This window comes from Hippocampus guttulatus, chromosome 12 (assembly GCF_054856545.1).
Source record: "Hippocampus guttulatus isolate MCC_2025c chromosome 12, RoL_Hgut_1.0, whole genome shotgun sequence".
NCBI classification, from domain to species: Eukaryota; Metazoa; Chordata; class Actinopteri; order Syngnathiformes; family Syngnathidae; genus Hippocampus; species Hippocampus guttulatus.
Genome location: NC_141272.1, coordinates 4,776,615 through 4,800,837, shown reverse-complemented (window position 1 = coordinate 4,800,837; position 24,223 = coordinate 4,776,615). Strand labels below are relative to the sequence as shown.

The window sequence follows — 24,223 nt, the reverse complement described above, 5'->3', positions numbered from 1 at the left end:
AGACTTACAGCAAAAGTTGAATTAAGTTTGAAATGATCAATTTCTTTTGCTGGTGAAACCAAGAGAGTGACATTGCACAATCAAGAACTTCAGGATGCTCGTTATTTATAGCAGGTGGCCTATATGCGTCCAACACTGTACGTTTAGTGGAATATCTGCAAAAAAAAAGTGCTGGAAGTCCCAACGCTAACATGCCAAATATGAGAATAAACCACATTACTGCATATTTGTTTTCCGTTTTTTTATTCAATCAATGTTACATTAAACTAACATAAATAAACATTTTTATGAACAAAAGGCACACAAGTTCAAATATAAACAAATAATGTTTTTACAGTTTGTCTCAATCAAACTTGTCTACAGTCTGAACATGAGCAGTCAGAAAGACAGAGTGAGAGAGGGAGGGGAAGCGAGAGAGCAAGAGAGAGAGAGCGAGAGAGAGAGAGAGAGCTGCAGCTTCAGGATGAAAACTATACACCCCCCTTGCAGAAAATAAAGCAGTGGGCGCCAATGCAGCAACGCACGCCAACCAGGAACAGTTGTAACTTTGTACGAGTCCTCCATGTGAAGGCTTACAGTACGTAGATGTCCATTAGGAAAAAGTTTTACTCAACACTTCCGTCCATTGACTGGTTCAAGAGGCCCAGAGATTTAAGTCCACTAAATAGAAACACGCAACACGTAGACTTGGAGCTTGAAAAACATACAGGCCAGCAGCAGGGATAACACACAGGGTTTTTTTGTATTTTGTTTTTGCTTTTTTTTTTTTTGGTGTTGTTTTTAATGAATGGGGTGGTCCGAGTTTGCCTCTGTTGGTTGGTTGTTGCGTCCTTGAAATACAAAACTCAACGATGCCAACTGTCTACTACTTACTAAAAGGTAAGGGCGATATCATTAGATTTTCTTGAATGTTCTAGTTAACACGGTTTACGACTCCAGCCAAGCACGACTGTTGCAAGCTGTCATCCCCCCACTGAATTCTCAGTACGTTTATATGCACACATTCATCAAGTAGTAGGTCCTACTCTCCATGTACTGTACTGTACTGCACGCTTCTACCCGTCACAAGGAGTTTTCAATCCAAAATTAAATCCAATTCAATGTTTACGGGTATTAAGTAATGCAGTCGTTGGAGTGTTCTCTAGCGCATGTGAACGTACTGAGAGAGTGACATTGATTTTTGTCGCTCGACAGTCTACTTGTGTCCAGTTGAGTCCGGTCTAGACTTGTCTGTGGTTCTTGACGGAAAAGCGCAGTCAGGTTGAATCCAGTTGACAGCTTTGTTTGCGAGCGTCTCTTCAGATGCGGTTTAGGCTGCTTTTTGGAGTTAGGGGAGGCTAACCACCAGAGCAGCCAAAAAGAAAGTGTGCTCAGAGGGCTACCATGCTGGGTACCTCCTCGTAATGAATGATAAAGTATGGGTAGCTCTGGTCGTCGTTGAAGATGACGTAGATCTGAGGGTCCACCCAGTTGTCCACACAGGAGTCATACAGGTCACTAGAGGCGTCGCGGGGGTTGATGGGCGGAGGTCGTCGCATTGAAGGATTTCCTACAGTAAACCTGCACAGAGACGAGGCCGTGTTGAGTACATGGTGACAATTAAGAGCATTATGTGGTTTTCAGACAAACGCCTGTCTGGAGGGTTACGGAATAATTCAGCATCGAGAAGAAGATGATCTAAATTTAATGATGACAAGACTGCTGCTCTTTTGTGTGCTTAAGAAAGCTTGAATAATATAAGCATCGGAGCATGTGGCTTCATATCAGAGCATGAACCTTGTGTGGTGAACGTATGTGAGATGAGCCTACGCGATGCCGCCACTTTGTTTGTGCAGGCCTAAAGAGCCATAAACCATAAATCTTTGCAAAGCTCTCTGGGGTTATGAATAAAATACATTATACATTGAGGACATTTACCGCAACGCACTTTGAAAGCATGAGCGTGAACGTCAGTGTACAGTGGACTTGTCTTGGATGACTTGACTTTGTGGTGCCGAGTCTGTCAAAAGTTGCTCAATTTCCACACACCTGCCAGTGAGCACTTTGGCCAGGAACATGCAGTGGACTCCTTTGGGCGAGCGCTTGGAGAAGTTGTGCGAGTAGACGGCCTTCCGGGCAAAGTAGGAGCCCTGGCCGAACATGGTGGCGTGTTTGCCACAGACCCTCGGGTCAAAGTTGTGCTTGCAGATGCCCTCCACAACGTCCGCCGAGGTGCCGTGGAAGAGATGACGCTCGCTCAGCAGCCGGTCCATTTCGGACAGCCGCCTGGACATGTACTCCTTCTTCCTGTTGAATTGGACAAAGAGGCTCAGTCCCACATTCACATGTGTTCATTTTGTCTTAAAAGGTATGCATATCAGCACTTGAGAGTGGGCAAGATACACCCTGGAATGCTCGTCAATCACAAACCACACAGAGACAAAATTTTCAAATTCACACCTTTGGAAAACGTAGTCTTCTAAATACATGTTCCGGGAAGCGAATGGCTGCGGCGAGAGTCAAATCAAGACACTTTGACTGTGAGGTAAATATGCTAACCATAGGCACCTCAATGCTGTCCCACTAAAAAGTATGAAAAAAATCTACCGATGCACAAATGCAGGTGATAAATTAGCCTAAAACTTGAACAACCTTTTTTGCGCAAAAAACACTCAGAACATTGGGCCTAATCCATTTCTTGAGCAACACGCACACGACTCGTTTTGTGAGCGGATCAATCAGGCATACGCAGGCCAAAGCCAACTCGGTGGTGATCCTGCCGCTTTTGTGACTTGACACAGACAGCCACTGAACATATTCCAAACACATACCCTTCAGTTTTTTTACCAACAAATTGCATGGCACAGTATGCATGCACTTACACGCGCATGCAATTACACACACACACACACACACACACGCCATGAAGGATTCCTGTGTCAAAACAAGAGTGGGGGGCGTAATCAAGTGATGACCAGAATGGGGCCTCACTCTTAGAATGACACAACGCCAGTCATTGTGAAACGCTTGCGGTACCAGTCTGTGTAAGTGTGTCACCGCTGATAGGACCCGCCCTGCTCCGACCGCAGTGGCTTGCCCACTGTGCTCACAAACGGAACATCACCATCACCCAAACATCACCCCATCCGCTTCATTCGCACACAAACGCCAGCTCGCTCTCACGAAGCTCCACCAGCGCTAGTTTCATTTAGCCTTTCTTCCTCTTCCCCTTCGCAGTGTTTCACATTCCGCCCTATGTAATCACGTCTCTGTGCAAAGCCAGCTGAGTGTGAAATGCTCACATACTCAGCAACAGCAACAATCAACCAGGGGGTTGACGCATTTTATTTTTCTGGTCACGGCAAAAAAATAAATAAAAAGGGAATTAAAAGCAACGCTGCTGGATTTGCATACATGCCAATGACAGAGCATCTTTTTCTGCTTGTATCTCGTCGCAGCGTTTTCGATACTTTCTTCAGCTAACGCCTCTTGTCAATCCAACTTTACATACAAACACCATGCCCAATGCATAAAACATTGAAGTATGTTGCAAATAAACTCACCATAAACGCTAAAGGGTTGACAAAACAGTACTTTGGCAACACAATAAAAAATAAAATCTGAGAATCCATGTCTTTTTTTTTTTTTGAATTTGTGGGGGAAAATAGAGTTCAGGAGTGAAACATTTATTTCAGTCTTTCATTCTGTAACAAGTTGCTAAATTAGATCGGCATGACTGCGTGGAAAGGGTTGATGAAGAAACGCACCACTCACCTTTTGTACTTCTCCCAGAGGAAAGGATTTTGTACCCGGAGTATCTTAATGATCCTGAACTTGGTCTCCGCCACCGTTTTGTGGAACAAGCTGTACACGGTCCTGTAGCTGCGATCGTCGCGGGACACGGGCACCTGCAGGAAGTCTTGGCTCACTGCCATGGGCAACCAGGTCTCTGGGAAAAGGCTCGGCGGGTTGGTGCTGGTCGGGGAGAGCGGATGCGACGCCGTGACATCCATTGATGATGCGGACGACAGGGAGGAGGAAGAACTAGACAGCGGAGACGAAGCGATGCCACCCAAAGTCCTGGACAGAAGAGACGGAAGTGTTTTTTTTACCCAATTACATTCTCGCTCAGACTCAACTCATTTGCGGCAGGTAATGGAAGGTAAAATAGATTTGGTCTGCATTATAAATTTCATGACCTTCTATTTGTGCATTGACAGTGATCAAAAGATTAGAAAAGGGAATCTAAAACCAGCCATTAAATATTTTAGTTGTAATAAATGCTGTGTCAAAACTGTGGACTAGCGGTTAACGCGCCACGCCAACAAATCTCAGCGCCGACATTCCCATGTGGAGTTTGCAGTTTGGTTTCCCCGTACATATGTTCATACTTTTTATTTTGGGCCGGCACGGCTCCAGGACTTTTTTTTTTCCCCCTCTCAGGGCTGAGCCTCCCCTTTGTCTCCCCACTGTCTGTTGTTATCTTCCCAGTCTGAGCTTCGCTGTTGTCAAAATGCTGTTTATTCGAACGACCATGCTTGGTCTTCCACAATATCCCTCCAGCCCCGTCAACGACGACGCCAGTTTTGTAACGGAGCTGAGAAAGCCAAACAACAAACACGAGAGCGAGAGACAAATGAAGTGCAGATTGCGGAGCGGTCATTGTGTCAGGAAAAGCCACTTTGTCTGTCATGTGGGACAGGAACAGCGGTTTGTCTGTCAACTTCTCACTCTCCCGCTGTAAATGAAGCCAGTGCCATGAGCCACAAGAACGTGAGCCGGGCGGTGTGTTGTCAAGAGATTTTGATCAGTTTGACTCTAAGTCACACTGACAGTTTTTCTCATCCTGTCTGTCTGGTGTCGATCTCGCGCGACCGACGACGTCTGGATCCCCACGGGGCTTTGAAGCATTGACGCTAAACAATTGAGAAATGAAACAATAACAAGGGACCAGCGGATTGAAAAGGAGCGACGGCGTCACTCAAACAAACAACCTCAACTTTTAAGCTTCTGGCTGGTTGTTCCTAACGCGCGCGCGCACTTGTTTTGGACACGAAAAACTTGGGACGCTGGATTCACTGGAAACTGTTGAGAACAAAATCCCCGGTTCCAAATTCCAGATCGCAGTCACGTTTCACACTCCATTCAACTGGTCTGGAAGGCATTTAGCGCCCTCCATCTTTCACTTTCTTGGCCGTGCGCCTCGCTTTCTCACTCACTGTCTCTCTGTGTCCCCTGCACCCACCATCTCATCTTCTTTCCTCCATCTCCGACACTCCTACATTTTTTCCTTTTCATAGCTGCCAGGTCCTGTACGAACAGCTCGTTCTAATTCGCTCAGTGTGGGATGAGAGCAGATGACTGGCCCTCTGCCGAGGACGTGAAAAACTCTGCAAATGAGGTGAGATGACACTTGTTTTGAATCTGGTATCACATTCTTCTGGACTATCACTGCGGCGAGGGGTGCGAATCATCCCACTACTCGAGAAAATGGCCACAGGGAGAAATGGGATATCTCAAAGCCGCTTGTTTCCATCCTTGGTTTCCTGTTTTTCTGCAGGAAAAATTTGGTTTAGGTTCTTGTCTGTTTCTGTCTCACAGAGCCCTTTTCCACCAGTGTACTCAGAGGACACTTTGCTTCTGCACGTTGCCATTTTGGTGACCGGATCAAAGCCAAGCCAACCAAGAATCAACCACTCGTCACTCGCTATGCTGTCAATATCATGACATCACATTTACATGGACTACAGTTCATCAATGTGCACCACACATTGTCCGGTGACCTTCGCGTTTCCACCTTTCCGAGTTCAACTTTATAAATTTCACGTTGTTCAACAACTGATTCTCAACATGCATTCATTCGGAATGCACATTTGAAATGGTTGAACAGAAATACCACCACGGGCATGTTTTGAGTCTCGAATCTGATTTTGCCTTGGTGTCTGTGACACATTTGTTGCCTGGATAGTAAACACAGCTCAGGGATATTTCATATCAAGTCAAATATTTTACTTACTCTAGATGAGGGGCAAGCATCACCGAGGACATGAACATGGGCCGCTTCTTGATCTGACGCCTGAAGCCAAACATGGCATTCTGCTGGAAGCCCTCCCTGATGTTTAGGATGTACTGGTTCTGGAGCGTAATGAATCGCACCTCCTTGAGACCCCTCAGAGTTGCCTTTTCTATTAGCTTCACCACAGGCTATTGGAGAGAAGTGGAAGGGGGAAGCGATGGACACGGAAAGAAGATCATTAAGATGCTTTTTTTTTTTTTTTAACAGTCAATAGAGGGAAGGGGGCACATAAGAGGTTGATGATTTGGTTGGGGAAAAAATGCAAATGGATTATGACAGCTGTGTTACAAGTGTAAAGTGTCACTGTCGTGTATTCAGATGAGCCAGTATTGATCCCGCCCCAGCTGCTGGCGAAACTGATTGATCGAGGTAGGGTTAATGTGTCTGGACTCGAGGTCATGAGCGCGCCGCGCCTCACCTCGGAGTATTCCCTCCAGCCAAAGTTGTCTCTGCAGTAGTACTTCCACACCGTGTGACAGCTAGAGGTGGGGTTTGGGTTCGTCACAGGCATGGCGAGAGGATTGGGGGGAGTGGACAGCCGGCGGACACGATCAAACTTCAGGTCACAAACCCGCATGGCTCCAAAGTCCAGGGAAAACACCGATCCCCTGAAACACGCAGTGGAAAATGAAGACGTTATTGAAAATAAAATCTCGGTCATTTGTATTCATGGGATATGAGCCTCTCTTGTAACCTGGTCAATGTTCATGAAGCAGGCATATTAACCAATATGACCGGACCTAATTACTCAGCCAATGAGCCCGTCTGGACAAACACAATTTTTACATCACTTGGCGGCGAACAAGTGGAAACACGTGAAAGTCGTCATGGAAACATGAAATCTACACACTGTGTAATGATGCTGTATGTGATCAAAAGGCTGATGGTGAAGCTGCATTTAAATCCGGAAAAGGAATACAAAACAATGCACCAAAATTCTTTACTCGGCATTTCACCACTTGCAATGTTGTGATTTGAGCCTTTTTATAATGAAGAAGTGACTTTCGGCTTTTCCCTCATGTCCAATGACATACGCATCTACAGAGTACTGATTCAGCTAAAGCTAGCATACCAGGATATCATTACTTAGTAAGGAATAGTCAGTTATTTTTCATGTCAACACAAGAGCACATTTTGAATTGATACATATTTCCAGAGCTATTTTCCAAAGTGCTGTAAATCCGTTTTAACAAACACTAATTTTATCCTGTTAAGCAATGAATTTGCTCAATTTGAACATGTTCGACAAAAGTTCATCTTCTCTCTCTCTCTGTCTATATGTCTGCATTGAGTCAAACATTTTATTTTGTCAAGCTCAGCAAGCACCATCTAACGCCTCGATATGAGAGACTGTAGCTTAATTGGCGACAGCATCGTTTGTGGAATGACAAACAAACACGATTTGCAGTTTGGTAGCACCATTGCTCTTATATACACACGCGCATTAGCATCCTGGCTATTGAACAAAATACTGTAGCTTGTTCATGACCTCTCTTAAGCTCGCTGGGTCATCACCTCATAGTGTGTGTGTGTGTGTGTGTGTGTGTGTGTGTGTGTGTGTGTGTGTGTGTGTGTGTGTGTGTGTGTGTGTGTGTGTGTGTGTGTGTGTGTGTGTGTGTGTGTTGCGGGGGGTTGACAGTCTATCTACATTGGTCTGCCATATGGCCTCTGGCAAATAGTGTTTCTGGGTCAGACATAACACTTGCATAAATACGGGCACCATATATTGGCACGCTAGGCCACAGACAGTGGTGAGACGGATGATCGTGCGCGCGCACACGCGCACAAAATATTGCCAAATACTGTATATACTCATTCAGGTAAAATAAACAAAACATGCACGCTAACGGTTAACTCATTGGCCGATTGATTGTGCTTCCTGGGGAAACTAAGTTAGTGATGTCTGTGCGTTGGGAAGTGGCTTAAAAGTAAAGATTGTCTGGAAGCATTCAAAGGATGAAATCGAATCCAATTGTGCGGAAGTTGAGAAATAAAGGGGGCCAGCCCGTTTGTGTAATGCCACCTTTTAACCAAAACCAGATAAACCGGCACTTTTTGCAAACATTTGCTAACAATGGCGCAACACAGCTTCTCCATTCATGTGCAAATTCACTGCATCGCCACCGTGCCCGGGCGGCTTACTTCAAAACTGCTGCTTTCACACACTCCTGCTAAATCTGGTACATGGGCAACCAACTCCCTCACTCAGCAGAACAGGTCAACTTCGCAGGAGACATAGGAAAACACAAATTCCAATCATATATCTGTATCAAAAATTATTTGGAATATTTATAACGTCTTGAGCAGGTACAATTGGGAGTTTTTCATGAGCTCTCAACCATAATCCTCAATAAGTGATTAAGCTGCACCTTTACCTTTACCTCCACTGCACAAAACAAGGTGCCGAGTCATGCCTGAGCACACTTCGAGATCAACTGGATGTACTGCAGGTATAGTCGCAGTCTGTTTCTACTTAGTTATCGCGTGACCGAATGAGCGTTTGTAAGAGGAAGTAAAACTGGAATAAATAGGCTTAACATATGCAGACTGAACCGTTGGACTGTTCCGAGAACGTACTTCAGAGAATGTACTTCACGCAAAACTTTGGGCCATTTCCAGTCATTTCGTGATGTTTGATGATGACATCGAAAGTGAATTGTAACTGCAATTGCGGGCCTACGAGAGAGGAAGAGGAAGGATCCAGGAGGATCAAAGAGAAATTTGAGAAAATGTACAGCGCATGCACGTGGATTCAGATAAAAGTACATTCTTCATTGTTTCGATGCTTTGATGGACTGCTTCTTTCCTTTTGTTTTGGATGGAAGCCCTCCGGATGCAGCTGCACGCCCCCCCCCCCCCCCAGCCCCACCCCATCGACATACATACACACAACCCCCTCTTTACACATACACACAACGGCTGTTTGGGCATGTTCAGTATATTCTGTTGAGCAAGCACATTTTAAACTGTTATTATCAGTATACAAAGTGCACTTTTGTGTCATTTACAGGCATCCTCCCCGCCCACCCATTGTGTCTCCCACCGTGTGGCCCGAACAGAAAAATATTTGGACAGCAGACGGGACAGCCAGTGATTTTCACAGACATTTTCACTGAGCTCTGCCCTCCCTTGCTCCCCGACTGGGTTTGTAATGTTCCAAAAATAAAATTCCGCCAGTTAAATTAAGTGCACTCAAACGGGGGTGCTTTGGACACGGAGGCTAATCAAAAGTTGGAATAGAGACATTTTTTGGCGCTCACTCTGGCAAGGTCAACTTGGTACGTTACATGTGTAAAGAATAAAATTAATACATCTGCTGACTTGAACCGAGGTGTGCTTAAGGTGTGGAGGCAGGCCACGGAGAGAAAAAAAAAACTGACAAACCTGCTCTGTACAAAGCAGCTGAACGTTCACAGCTCATTGCGAAGGGCGAGGCAACACTGTTGCTGGAAAAACAACAAGCCTTTCACCCAGTGTTAAAAAAAAAAAAAAAACAGTTAAGAAAACTCACAGCATTGGAAAAAAGACTGTTAATAATCACCCCCCACCCTTGCCCGGTTCCTACACGCACACATACTACATGCCTTCAAAAGTTTCTCACGGCTCGACACACACACACACACGCAGACACGCAAACACACACACACACAAGGCCCTGCATACCAGCATCAGTCATACGAGTGTGAACGTCACAGACAAAAAAAAAAAAAAAAGAAACAGAGGGCTCACTCGCATACATTCTTTAGACAGGTTCATGTACACACATGCTAGCTTCATCCAGTCATGCCTCGATAAATATACCTCATCGATAAGATCTGTTGACGAATGCTCCTTTCAGACAAGAATACACAAAACACACACACACACACACTCACATACCGAGACTGATGTCATGGTTTTCAATTTGTTGGAGCTCAATTTCAAAAAGGACACATTTTTATAACCTCTGCCTAAGGTATATGTTTTAAACATTTTACTGAGAGAATTGTGTAAACACCACCTGAGTGTCAACAATACGTTGGACAATGGCAACCTGTGACATTTTCATGTGGATTTTGATTGGTTTCAGTTGGCGTTCCGTTTTTGGGGGGGTACGTTTTTATGAACGTAGTGAGGATCACAGTAAACTTGCAAGTTCCATTGTAGTCGCATTTCGCTTAATGCATGTGTGTGCGCTTTCGCAATTTTGATGGTTTAACGTCTTGTAAATGTTGATTCAAGTTGTCCAGGTGAGCTATGAAAATGTTTTATGAATGCATGTTCTGAAGAGAATCAGTGTTTCCCCCCCACCACGAAGTTTCATTTAACTCCCCTTGTTCTGCTCTACCCTACAAACATTTTGCATATGGTTCAGGGAGTTCCTTCACTCAGTTCTGAGGACTTCAAGAGGCTCGAGGTACAAAATGTGAGAGATGCAGGGTGCAGAGCGAGAACGTAATCAGCTTCAGATGCTGCCAGGAGAGAGAGAGAGAGAGAGAGAGAGACCCACCACATGTAGAAGCTGAGACCAATACAAAGGTTGATCATGAAAACACAGACAGACATCTCAGACAACCCTTTCAGGATCACACATGAATGGGGAATGAAAGATGTGTGGGATGAGCATGACCAAAGTCTTCACAGATTTTTTTTTATCACTAGAAATTTTGTTCATATGGACTATTTTGATTGATAGAACATTCTGAAGAATTCCTTCACACTTTCTCTGGTCCGAATGCAGTAAATTGATGGTTTGTAATTGGGTAGGTGGTCGACTACCTAAACACGCTGCAGAGGAAACTGCAACACCAAGTCAAACCATTGTGTTCTGTGGCTTTGACAACAATTTGAAATAGTATAGTTTAAGAACATTAACAAAGAATTGTTATGGAAATCTACCTTTTGAACATCCACCAAGGATATTAATTTGAATAACCATCCTTATTCGTGACTAACAAAGAGGCAGAGCAACACCTGACCTCACCCTGCTGATTCATGGAATGCAAGTATGTGCACACGCACGCACACACACACACACACACACACACACACACACACACACACACACACACACACACACACACACACACACACACACACACAGTGTGATGTCAGGTCGCTTTGCCCTTAGTCCTCTGTGACTCTTAATGTCAGTTAATGACAAGCAAACCTTTTATCACCTGGCTAACAAAAGAGCCCTATCGTGAGCTCTCATTTATTCATTCACAAACACACGCTCGCACCCACACACACACAGACATACACCCACACATAGGCGAGCTTTGTCACAAGGTCATGCAAGAATTTGCAGGCCGTCTTTCAAGCCCGAAAACATGCCCTGATGACACACACATATGAAGAGGAAATGGGCTTGAGACATTCCGTTTTCTAAATCTAACACCGCATAGCGCGTTCTAATCGTGGGTTGAATTACAGAAAGTACAGACACCCTTTTCTTGCATATAAAAACTCGTGTTCAGCAGTATGGAGCAGTTAACCAACAACTGGACCGTTGAGGATTACTGCAGTGTAACTTGTCTGTCTAGAAATGATGACGGCAGCATTCCCGCTCAGCGCTGACTTCATGACTCAGGCGGAATAAGCAAAGCCTTCATTCCTGTTCATCATATGGACGGGATTTACCTGTGCTGTGGACAATTCACACATGGGAATAGTGTCGCACAGAACTCACACTTAGACTTCCAATCTTTAAATCTTGTCTCAAAAGTCATTCGTATTCTTTGGCTTTTGACTCAGCATGACTCAGACTTGATTTGAGTTTGACTGTTTTTGTGCTTTCTCCTGTCTTCATTATCAATTGATTGTTTTATTGTACGTATGATATTTGCTCCATGTACAGCACTTTGTATACAACGGTGGTTGTTTTTAAGTGCTCTATAAATACAGTTGAGTTGAGTTGAGGCGAAATAATAAAAATCAGAAACGCAAAGAGCTGGATCTACATAACAGACGACAAAACATGTCAAGGGTATAATGATAGTCAATCTTGTAAAGTCAGCGGGTGCTCTTGGGCTGGCGATTGATTGTATCATTTGACTCAGGCAACCGTAGTGATCACCCTGTGCATGCTCTCATGAATAGACCGGTCAGATTGAGCCTCTATAGAACAACATCAAAGAGATGTGGCGGCCGGCTCGCGCAGCAAAAAAGGCTTCGACAGCACCATTGGTGAGTAGACCAGAACTTTTATGGGTTTAAAAAAAATAAAATGAAATACAAGATTAAAAAAAAAATAATGGAGCGACCCACTCCGTGTCAATACAACAGCGCCTGAGCGCTCAAGTGACGAGCAATCACAGTTGAACCTTCTCTGGATTTGGTCACGTGACAATCGCAAGCTAAGCCCTTCAGCACCCTGATGTCATTTTCAGTCGATAACAAGTGGCAAAATGGCCACCCCCTGAGATGGAAAAACAGGTGGATTTTGTTGCATATTGCACAAGCGTAATATTCATCAGAATGCGGTGTTTAGATTCGTCAGGGTTTTTACCTGAGTCAGGTATGTTCATTCAACCACTGCTTGTCAAAGCCACTGTGTGTTTTTAAGACGATATGGAAAGAGCAATTAAAAATATATATATCATATTTTAATCACGTACACGTTGACTTTAATTTGTTATGCTCCTAATTGGAAATTGGCTTATGGAAATTGGCATTGTTATGGTCCTAATTGGCTTCTTTTTAGGCCTTTTGGCGTGCGACGTCACTGTCGGCAAGCATGTCGATGCACTTTTAAGGACAACTAGAGTCACTTGCACTCTCCTACCAGGGATGGGCAAAATAGTTGACTGATTGTCAATTCAACAGTTAAACACAAATAACTTTGTCAATTGTGTGGATAATTAGTGACTAATTGAGCTTTAAGCGACTGAGGCAAAATGGCGTGTGATAGGCAGCTAAGTATACCTGCAAAACATGACCTGAGCTACATTCATGAAGACATCTGCTAAACGAGTCCGATGGGTCGCAAGAATATGCTCAGTAAGACACTGGGATTGAAGCAGCTATCCAGATAAAAAAAGAGTCACTCATCTAGGCGATTAATTGATGTTATCGATTAATTTGATCATTTAAAACAACTATTTTTTAAAAACCGCATTGCACGCTGCTTCTGTTGTTCAACGTGCATTACCGATGATGTGCAAATCTTCCATTGAGCGGTGCGAGGCCAGGGCCCCTTACACAAGGCTGTCGTTTAGTGCGGTGGAGGTGCATTCGTGTGCAGCATAAGAAAAGATGAGCAATGATTGCGAATGACAAAAGAGTACATTTTATTTGCCTTTGTAGCATGTGCAGTTTCTGTCACGGGAGCCAGCTGAGCCTGTCTGGCTGTGTGAGGGCGGAAGACACTCACAGCCCAATTTGGTTTGACATCACCAGGTGCATATCCTGTTTGAAGAGCACTTTGCATAGAGCTTCGGTTGAAGTCAACAACTCTTGATATAAATCGTCGCGCATACAGGCAGAGCTGAATCTGCATGTGGTCGTTCCAGTCAAAGGTACACAGTGGCTTCAAGTTGTGCCTGGGGTACATATGATGAAGCGCTACATTCTTAAACAGAAGAAGCTCTTTTGGCCCACGGCGCACTGACCGACGCGGTCAAAACCGACTCAACTGTCAGGTGGCGTGTGCAGTTCGGCAACTAGTTATCATGAATGGCCGACAGCAGGGCATTGGTTTGTTTGCCCGTCCGTCTCAGACTCTCCGAATTAAGGGTCAATCAAAAATACTTATTTGCAGTACCTCAATATACTGTTTGCTGATCGGAACACTGTTCTCCCCCCACCCCCCCACCCCTTGCAGCGAGTTGCTAAACATGAACGATGTTCAATCCCCTGACTTTGCGTCATAGTCCATTTCAGTTGTTTACGGCCACATCACTCGGTGTACGGCGGCGACTCAGAGAAGCCAAAGGATCTGACATTCCAATAAGACACTGAGCATCTTCCAAGAATTGTCATTGATTAATCAATCATATTGACAATATAGTGTAGAGTACAGAAACCTGTTTACAAGTACATCATTTGATTTGAGTGCACACCCTGCCTAACATTGCAAACGCTGCATTAAGTTCCTCCTCTAATCCTCTAATCCGTCTTTGTATGACTGGTCCCAGGTGATCTGGTGAAGGGGTATAGTAGATGTGGACAAACCCGGAGTAGAACGGTAACATGGTGAAAAGCCTCGGCAATGTGGATCTTACCTTGAAGAAAGGGCTCAAATTTGTTTTGTAATTTACAAGTGTGGTTTTCTCGTTTGACACATTTCGATCAACAAGATACTTTTTTCCGCTTTTTCACATCATTCACACAATTAACACGTTGATTATTGATGCAGTGGTGAGATAGAACCACTGTGCCTTATATATCCATTTCTGGTACCTCCTGTGCTCATATTGCGGAGGTGTAGCGAAACCAACTAATATCTACTGTTCCTGCTGCATACAGCACGCAAAGGAATATTAACTAACAAGGCAAAACTCATGTCAACTGCTTCTTAGAGCTACTTTTCCTATTTAGAACAAGGTCACCGTGCATGGTCTCATTGTGTGTGACTATGCATGCATACAGTACAGTTCCGCAGGAAACGGCATGCTCCTTTATGTCACCCCACCGTGGTTTGCCAAGTGCTCGCATGTGTGTGTGTGAGTGTGTGGGTGTGGGTGTGCGTGCGTGCGGGTAACTTTGAGGGTGTGTGAGAGGAGAGTGAAAGAGCGGTTTATCTCTGTCTGCTAAACTGTGTGCGTGTGAGAGCTGCGAGCCACTGAGCTTCTCTTTTCTCATTCGCGTGAGCATCTGCGTGCGAGCGGAGAGAAAGAGAGAGAGGGAGTGAGCGTGTGTGTGTGTGTGTGTGTGTGTGTGTGCTCTATTGTGTGCATGTCTATGACCGAGGGAGGGATAGAAGCTGCCAAGTGCGGCTGTGTCAGTGACCGCACAAGGGGGTCACAGAAGTTCACCACGCTCTGCCATGAGTGCTCTAAAGTCTGCTTAGGACAGAGCTGCAGCCAAGCAGAGGGCTGACTTACAGGAAATGAATCACAAATATCACAGTGGGGAGATGGGAAGTCATATGGTGAGGAGCCGATAGATTACCTTTGCACACGACAACAGAAAAACAACCATTCACTGATAATGACAGGCTACATAAAATGCTATATTTTACACATGCGTGTATGAAATAAAACCCACATTTTTTTTTTTTTAATGTGATGGACGATTGCACTCCAACGTGTGCATGCCAGCCCCGTGTTTGCCAGCGCTGGTGAAACCAAGGAGGAACAAGTGTCGTGTTTCCAACACAATGAATGAGAAGTTGCTTATCATCTATAAGCAGCCTATCAGCTTACTGCAGCGCCATTGTCGTCATGACATTGGCACTGATCCATTTACCATACAGAATCCTCTAGAAACACTTACAACCCTACAGTATCTCGTGAAGCAACAACTAACTGCATTATACGAGTCCGTAGTGATCCATTTAACTCTCGGCAGCGACCCCTGAACCAGGAGTGACTCGGCCTAAAGGCAAACAACAACAAGCTAATTTGTCATTGTTAATTGTCAATTACATGTCGTCCAAACATCATTTCACATAACAGCTATTTGTGGTTGAAACCTAATTTAACATTGCAGCCTAACCCTGTATATATTTGAAAAATTAAGATAAAACAAGATTTTAAATTGGGTATTTTTTGTTCCTAACATTTGTGTTGTCAGCGTGTGTCGATTGTCAACAAAACGTAAAGGGCAACTTCTTGAGTGAAAACCCGAGCCATCATAAAACAAAACAAAAAAAACATCTGACAAAAACACACAAAGGTTTAAAAACACTACGAAAGTGGGACTGACACTTACTGGTACTTGAGTCTGACTTGGTCATTGTCTGGGTTGCAGTAGAGTCTCTCCAGCTGTTCCTGGGATTCATCTGCGATGCTTTGCCACGTCTGAGTGTCGCTCCTGCGGATCTGCCAGTGGTAGGGCAGGACCGTGTGGTGGTGAGCGCAATCACTGCCGTACACACATTGTCCTTGGAGGAAATCCACACAAATGTCCACAGAGTCTGACTGGTGTGTGTGATACTGAAGCTGGGTGAGCAGCTCAAATACCAAGTCCAGAGAGGCCTCTTCACTTTTGTCCTGAAAAAGCACTCGATTGTCAGGCAGCTGGGCTTGCACGAGTAGGGGGTGGCTGTCCTGGAGTGCACCGTAGTCTTTCACAGGGAGGGGATTCGGGTGAATTGAGCAGTCATTACTTTTGATGGCTCCCTCTTGACGAGAAGCCTGAGGGGCAACTATGGGAGGCACGTCCCTGCTGGCTGACGTTATTGTCCCTGTGCTCCCCGCAGCCTTGAGGCCTGCCTTAGGTCGCTCCCCTCTGCGCTCCATTTCCTCCAGCTCCACAGTAGTATCAGCCATCTCCACATCTCCGGTCCCTGCTGCGGCGCCGTCGGCGGACGGCGAGTCTTTGAGGCCACACACTGGTCGGATGCAGTTCTGTTTGGCCGCGACCGCCGCACAAAGGTTCCCCGGCGTGCGTCCAGCCTGACTACGCGGCACGAACACGCCGTCCCCCGATATGTCGCCGCTGAGCAGAGAGGTCAGGATGGGCTCCTCCAAGGCGCGGTGAAGGCATTTGGCATCTAGTTTCCTCTGCTTCTTTTTGAAATAAGGTTTCACCAAAGGTATTTTGTCCGAGAGTCCCACGATTGAGTGCTCTCTGAAGTCCTCCCCTTCATCCACATTTAAGCTCACGTTCAAGGCGATCCCAGTCCGTACACCGTCTGTGGATTTCTGTAGAATGTGCAAAGTTTTATCCATGTTCCACACCTAAACCTCGGCGGTCCTGGAGGGGGAAAAGAGGTGATAGGGGTAGTCATCAAAGGTAATGCCTAGAATATCGTGGCCTTTTCACAAGGTGAAGTCATCTTGGCGTATAAAGCAATGTTTCTTCGCTGCTGACTCAAAACTCGCCTTTCCTTTCCTGGAAAGAGAGCCGGCACCGTCGATGTGCTGAAACGAAACCTAGACTGTATTTAACAGCTGCGACACCAACGAAGAAACAACCAAGTGGATCGCACTTGAATAATAACGTCATACTAACTGCGTCGGGCACGTACGAGCAATAATTTGAAAAAATGAGCGATTCACGAGCAACAACGGAAGCGAAAACTAGATGACCTAATCCGCGTGAGGGGGTGTGGATAAAGTCACCGTCGCCGGCTTCGTTTATCTTGTGCTAATTGTATAATGGCGCTTTTATTCGAACGGTCTTGGGTGCCTAGCAAAAATCGGTCTTGTGCCTCCAAGAAAGAGGGCAAATCAAGGCCGTGGCAAGGAACTATAACTACCCCCCACTCTGTCCCTCTCTCTTTCTCTCTCGCTCACTCTCCCGGGACGTTGTATTTTTGATCACTGGAGTCCGATACGCAGCTCCGGGTCGGCTACGTGCAGTGTAGACGTCGCTGCCCCCGCTCAACTTTGCACGTCGGCCATCGCGCGCGCCCGTACACACTCCCTCTCTCTCTCTCTCTCACACACACACACACACACGCACACACACACTTATCCACTGCGGCGGAACAGCGGAAAAAGACCCCCGCACCACAGCACCGGGCGCTTTCATCCAGCTTGCTAGCTTAGTTTCCTCTCATCATTTAACAAACGTTTCTTCAATTGGCATTAGGCTTCTTTACGGCCTACGTGCGTCGTGACTATATGCCTAAACAACAACCGCACTACGCAGAGTGTCCCTTCAACGTCGTGGCTTCGTCTAAAAATTAAGAAAAATACTCCCGTACCTGTGAGATAAAGTCCTCCCACCACTCAGATCTCGGCGCTCTTTGGTAGGTTACAACCGGTGAACACATCGGCGGAGCACGGTTGGAGAGCTCCACAATATATGCGCGCAGATGAAACGGTAGTCCGGGTAAATTTCGTCGTGTTTCTCTGATGCCTCCGCCGCTCTCATGCTTTGTCTCTATCAAATGTCCGGCCGTTTCTTTGTGTCCGTCCGAGAGCCGTTTGGCAAAGCAAAGAGATCAATCGATCCGTGAGCACAGCGAAAGGAGCTCAGCTGTGAGGGGAATTGCTGTGCTGTGCAATGCTGCCTCTCCTCTGCCGGGACAGGTCCCGCCTCCTAACCTGCTGGAGGTGGGACTCGAGATCGCGGCTTGAGCTTCAAGAACAAGAGAAGAGTCGTCTAGTGGTGGCCGGAAGAAGTTGCAGGTTGACGGGGCCCAGCGGCCGCCTTCGTTCCCCCATTCCTGCATCAATAATAACCTGTCATCTGTCTGATCCATAAATTATACTAATGCTGAATTATATATACCCCCCCCAACAATATCATCAAAGCTGGATTTTTTTTCTTTGCAGAGTTTTGCTAATCAGGAACTTCATGAGGAGTAATAAAAGTAATAAAAATATGACATTATAATGAATGAACAATTGGGTTTCTTTTCAAAATATATAATCAACTATTTTTCATATTGTGTATATCAATAACGTTTATTATCTTGTCTTGAAGCAAAGGTAAATTGATTTTTTAAAAGCTGTGCTGTCATGTAATTTTATAAAATAACGTATTTAAATTCATTGAAAAATGAAGCCTTTATTTATTTACAAAACGCTACACAAAAAGTTAAAGTGCAAAAAAAAAACATACTGATTACTTTTGTACAGTTAAGATTGGCAATCAGGAAAACGTTCAGCTTGTGTGTCAGTGATTTTCAAATCAAACCTCACTGCAAGCAGCACAAGTTACCTGCACACACTGCAACCTGAACTATCAGAAATTAGGCCAGGGGTGTGCTGCCATCCATCCATCCATTTTCTGATCCGCTTATCCTCACAAGGGTCGCGGGGCGTGCTGAAGCCTATCCCAGCTGTCTTCGGGCAGTAGGCGGGGTACACCCTGAATTGGTTGCCAGCCAATCGCAGGTGTGATGCCCTATTCAGGAGAAATATTGATGCTGTCAAAGCAGTGGACATGAAAGTTGTTCTTTGGGAAAGTACAGGCTTGCCCGTTATAAACTGTGAGCAGTTGATGTATAAAAGAGTAATTGCCTGGATGCATACCGACAGATCTGGAGGAGTCTTCCTTGGCCGACATGCATCAGACGAGTCATTGTTCAAGCCTCAACTTGTCTGACAGGACGCTCTATGGAAAGGTAACCTGCTGATGTCAATTAGCACTTTGAGCCCATGAAATAAAAAACAAAAACAAAATAAAGCACTGAGATGATCATTTAATACATACATTTTGGAGTCATAGCAGAGATAGGACCATAAGATCACTGTTGGGGGTGTTTATAACATGCAGACATTTTTATTAATTGCATCATTTTACATCACAGATTCGCGCTACGCAGAATGTGTCTGCCTGTGCCTGGATCAAATCCACTCATATCACATTACAACACTTGCACCACAACTAAGACGTAGTTTCACCTGGTCTGAAGTATAGTCTACTTTCTGTCATAAAATTGTCATTAGCGCCGGGGCCGTGCTATAGAAAGCGCCCTCGGTCCGCTGGACTTCCCAGTGAAATCTCGCATGGTCAGCCAAATTCCAAAACACTAAATTTGACTTGACCGGGCAATTGAGATGTGCCAATTTTTACACTGAACTCATGGGCCCCTGTCTACGAAAATAGGTAAAAACAAACCCATTAGAATCTACGTTTATTTCTTGTCTTTCTGATCGTTAGTGAGACAAATAGCCTTGCTCGCACCAAAACGTTTCACTCTAATGTTAGCTCTGGTAGCAGTGCTTCCTCCAATGTTATATATATAAAAGGTGATAGTGTATGCTTGCAATACGTTCGTGATAATCAAAGCCCAATTTGCACAATTTGCACACAGCTATGCTTTTCTCCATGCTTCTATTCAGCATTTTCTTCCACAAATAAACCTTCCATCAAGCAGGCCAAGAAATGTGGTCTCACTTCTATCATGTCTTTTGTATGTTCCAATGCGTTGATGTCACTCGTCTTTTTTATTGGTGTTAGTGGCTTGCCAGAAATTGGGACACTGATGTAGAAAGTGTAATTAAATGTAGTCTGTGTGTGTGTGTGTGTGTGTGTGTGCGGTTTTTTTTCTGTAATTAATAGCATACTAAAGTCTTGGCCCTAATGGAAACATTAAAAAAAACGTCATGGCTTCAGTGTCTCTGAAACACTAAGGGCTCCCAGCATTAGGTACACCACCACATGTTTTGAAATCTCATGCAAAAGCTGTATCAAATGCATTTTTGATATTTTGACCCCCTTATGTGGTCAAATATTAACATAAGATAACCTTTATTTGTCCCACACTGGGGAAATTTGCATTGGAAGGACTGCTCAGTATGCTACATTACAGTAAGGAGCATATTGTTAAACAAATACCTTTATCAAGATCGTGAATCAAAAAGGCATGTTTACTTGCATGAATATGTGGAATAAACGGTCATGTACAACAATTGTTTATAATATAACCCAATATATAAGAATATAATAAAAGGAATACTCTCATGAAATGTGTTCAAGGTGCTGTCAAAGTCAAACAAATATTTCTTTTTACCAAAGAGGCTTCTGTGGCCATGTTAGATTTGTGGTTATTGCCACTCCAAGCCTGATTGCAGCACATCAACTAAGTATTGTTCACAACAGTGCTGACATCAACGGGGCTGTCACTGGTACAACTGACATCCTTTTGTCAAACACGCTGATGCAGACAGGCCGCATAAGGTCGCTCACACACTCTGTTCCCTCCGCATCATTTATTGATTGCAGCCAAAAAAACCTCCAGAACCAAAGAGAACTGCGGTGAAATGTGTGGAGGGCAGGCATGTGAACTCCAATGCAAAGATTCAGCAGCAGCAAATGTTACGCTTTGCTATCAGAGAAGCATGCATGTTCCCAAGCATGAATAAGGAAAAAGTATGCTGTCACACTTTGGCCATACCTATCAAATGTTATAATGTTGGGAAAAATGCTCTTCACAGTACAGCACATTATCATAAATTTTTGTAAATGTTATTAAATTTATAATAAATGTAAATTAAATGTTTCACAATTAATAACGGTTAACTTTATTATTTTATCCTCACCTGTTAGCTAAGACCTGTGAAATAGTGGAAACGCTGCCTGTATAATTCATGCATATTTTACGATGGCAACAGTTTCGATGGCAACAGTCTCAAAATCATAATCGATCTTTCGTTATTTCCGATGCGGGAAAATTGCATTTAAAATTTGAACAAATATGACTTTCATCACAGTCCCAGAATCCATTATGTTTGACCTATGCTGTTCCACTTTTGTAAGACACTGGACAAAACCTTGACTCTGATAAAACAGTCGGTCGACTTGTAAATGACGCTCTCCTATGACTGAAAGTAACAATTCCACAGTAAACATGCTGTCCAAGAGGTGCGTGTGCAATCTTGCAAGAACAATTAAACTAAGTGTTTGACATACATTCCTGCAGATATTGCCTGTGTGTGTGTGTGTGTGCGCGTGGCGTGTGCGCGTGTGTGTGTGTGTGTGTGTGTCCCGCCAACTAGCATGCATCTTGGGGATGTTTACAATTGAAAAAGCAAGGGTCACTTTTAGTGCTGATATCTGCCCAGTCTCATGTTGAACGAGCATATGATCTGTATTGCACACCACAAGAATCCTAATGTGCATAAAACAGACGGCGGGACCATCACGGTGTGCCTTTGTGGACGAACCCGGTGACCTGCCCACCCAACTCAGGTTCAAAGCATGCTATCAAGGATTTCTGCTGCTATGGAGACCTTTCAGGAATGTGTTTGGTGTGTCTCTCTCACACACACACACACACACACATTCCGGTTGGTGGTCTTTTGATGATCAGGTCCAATGGACAAGTGTTTATAGTTAAGGTTCAAGGGGGAAAGCATCAGTGAAAAGAAGAGCGAAGCAGTGCAAAAGCGAATGAATAGAAAGGGAGAAGGGGAGGGGCGTAGCAGAGGTTGAGGGTCATCTAAACACAAGGCTCCTTGGCTGAGTTTCCCTGGGTCAGAGCTTAAGAGGGCAGGAAGTAACACAACCGCACTTCAGGTTGGGACCTCCCAGCCCCCTCTTGTGCCTCTCTCACACACAGGTCACCCAGTGTGCCTTGACAATGTATGTTGATCAAAGGCATGGTCTGGCTTTTAGGTCGATGTGGGGATGGGCTATATAGCCCCGGAGGCCGAGTGCGTCCATGTGTGTGGTGTGGGTCAACTGATCTTATTTCACCAAAGTCTATTGCTTATCAATCAGTACGTTTCCATGCTCATTCTGTCCACTTTTTCACAACGCCCCGTGAAATGCAGGTGACCTGCATTGGTTTGGCTATGTGTATATTTTTTGTCAGTATAATTGGCATTGAATAATTTCTAACTGCATGCCTTACTATAAGGAGATAAATGTGGGTCAAGTCACTTGCAATACAAGATTATTGGAATATTTGGACAAAAATAACATTCGCATCACCATACAGCAATTTTGAGAAAATGGAGAGGGAAAAAAAAGTCTTGTTTATACAAAATGACGCTACATTTGTACTTTTACAGAAGTTTTAGTCACCAGGGGGTCACCTCCATGCATCATTCAGTCCGGATTTTTTTTTTTAAACAATCAATTTCCCATGATGTTGTGTAGTTTATTCAATCACAATAACAAATGTCAGCTCCGTACATCATCCTGTTGTTGTGATGAAGGCCACGGGCGCATGACTTTGTTTGCTTACTTACTTAACATAGAAGTGACATCAAAGATGTCACTTTCGAGCTCCACTGGAGTAAGAGACACAAACACACACCAATAAAATAGATTGAATGAAAGAAGATAAAAATAGGTGGCAATCAGCTCTCGGTGTGGAAACCAAAGGGGGAACTCTTTCACTCGTCAGAAAATACAACATGTGGAAATGGAGTAAACTTTCCAAGACTCACAGAACGCGGTGTGCTCTGGCACAAGGGGAGACAACACAGTGAAAGGTGGGAGGCGAGGCTGGGCAGGTGGGTGGACGTGAGCCAACATGTCGCATGAGGAACAAACAGAGGCTTCCGATAAGCCAAGCGCTGAGAGAAGGAAAGGAATTTTAATGACCCACAAACCAGCCCAGCAGGTCCGTACTACCGGAATGCCACAGATACCTTGTACCTTCTCCTCTTCTATACATTCTACTACTGTACATGAATGCCACCTGTTGTTGATCTACTCTAAACATTGAATTTTAAAGCCACACTAAGAGTACTGTAGCATCATTGTCCACCTTCTCATTTAATGGGATTAACAAATTGACAGAATCCCATTTCGGTTCTTGCAACCAAAGGTTCCTGTTTGGGAGTTTTCTTTCCCCACATCAGCTGATTTCATGAGCTTGACTTTGTTCCAAGTCCATGTGCGTGTGCGTGTATGCGGATGTGTCACACACGATGATCTGCCGCTTTCCTTAGTCAGAAGACCTCGGCCTGCCTCTTTGTCACAAGCTCAAGCCTCACTCGCTCTGTTTCATTTTGCAAGCAGATGACTTACACTTTTGTCATTTGGCTGACAGAACGCGGCGGTCACTTCAAAGTTCTCATGGGTCATATGACTCCACAGTGCTTGTGTGCGAGTTTTGTTATGATTTCTCCTGTCCTGGCGCGGTGCTCTGTCTGAGTATCGGTACATTGGACATTCTTAATAATCCGCATGTCCTCATTAGGGTGAGCTGTAGTGTATCCAAGTTGACTTTGGGTCAATGGAATGGTTGCGAGACAATTGCAAGCTGGTCAATGTACTCGTTGATTTATTTGACCCTAAAGGAAATGCAGTAGACAGGTCAAACAGCCCACTCCTAGATTTGGAAACAGGTTTCTTGCATAAGAAATAAGGATTTAGTTAGAAGTAAGTTCATCATTAACAACGACAAACCTTGCCCTTGATGAGAACTGCTCTTAAAGTTTTATTGGTGTTGTTTCGTCTCATTCTAATTGTGTCAGGCTTCTTGAGAATTGCTTGATCTTGTTTTTTTTCCCCCCCCGCCAGATTGAAATCTGATCATCTTCATGACCACGAAACCTTTTGAGGACTGAAAGTCCATTGTGCCATGTAGTCATGAAATAATTCATATTGAATAAGGCTTCTTTGAAGCCCTAAAAGAGTAAAATGATCAAATTCTTTCCTTGTATCACT

At 44.5% G+C, this 24,223-nt stretch overlaps 1 protein-coding gene across 3 annotated transcripts; it reads right to left on the bottom strand.

Annotated features, from left to right (window-relative positions):
- Window positions 1-226: 226 nt before the first annotated feature.
- Window positions 227-18,200, bottom strand: tiparp (TCDD-inducible poly(ADP-ribose) polymerase). Of its 3 annotated transcripts, none has more exons than XM_086125586.1 (7): window positions 17,853-18,200; window positions 15,911-17,064; window positions 6,474-6,663; window positions 5,996-6,183; window positions 3,754-4,059; window positions 2,029-2,286; window positions 227-1,560 (listed from the first exon to the last, which is right to left on the bottom strand). In XM_086125586.1, the coding sequence occupies exons 2-7, from the start codon at window positions 16,870-16,872 to the stop codon at window positions 1,371-1,373; spliced, it is 2,094 nt and encodes a 697-aa protein (XP_085981712.1). In that variant the 5' UTR covers window positions 16,873-17,064; window positions 17,853-18,200; the 3' UTR covers window positions 227-1,370. The 3 variants fall into 3 exon arrangements, with proteins under 3 accessions (XP_085981712.1, XP_085981710.1, XP_085981711.1); XM_086125584.1 differs by having other exon boundaries at window positions 15,911-16,897; window positions 17,853-18,199; XM_086125585.1 differs by lacking the exon at window positions 17,853-18,200 and having other exon boundaries at window positions 15,911-17,832.
- Window positions 18,201-24,223: the final 6,023 nt, after the last annotated feature.

Coding starts and splice junctions, on each gene's coding strand:
- tiparp (XM_086125586.1), bottom strand. CDS start 16,872: ATGGATAAAACTTTGCACATTCTACAGAAATCCACAGACGGTGTACGG. Junction 6,664..15,910: donor CAAGTCAGACTCAAGTACCA/GTAAGTGTCAGT, acceptor TGCGTGTTTCAG/GGGATCGGTGTTTTCCCTGG. Junction 6,184..6,473: donor GCTGGAGGGAATACTCCGAG/GTGAGGCGCGGC, acceptor TCTCTCCAATAG/CCTGTGGTGAAGCTAATAGA.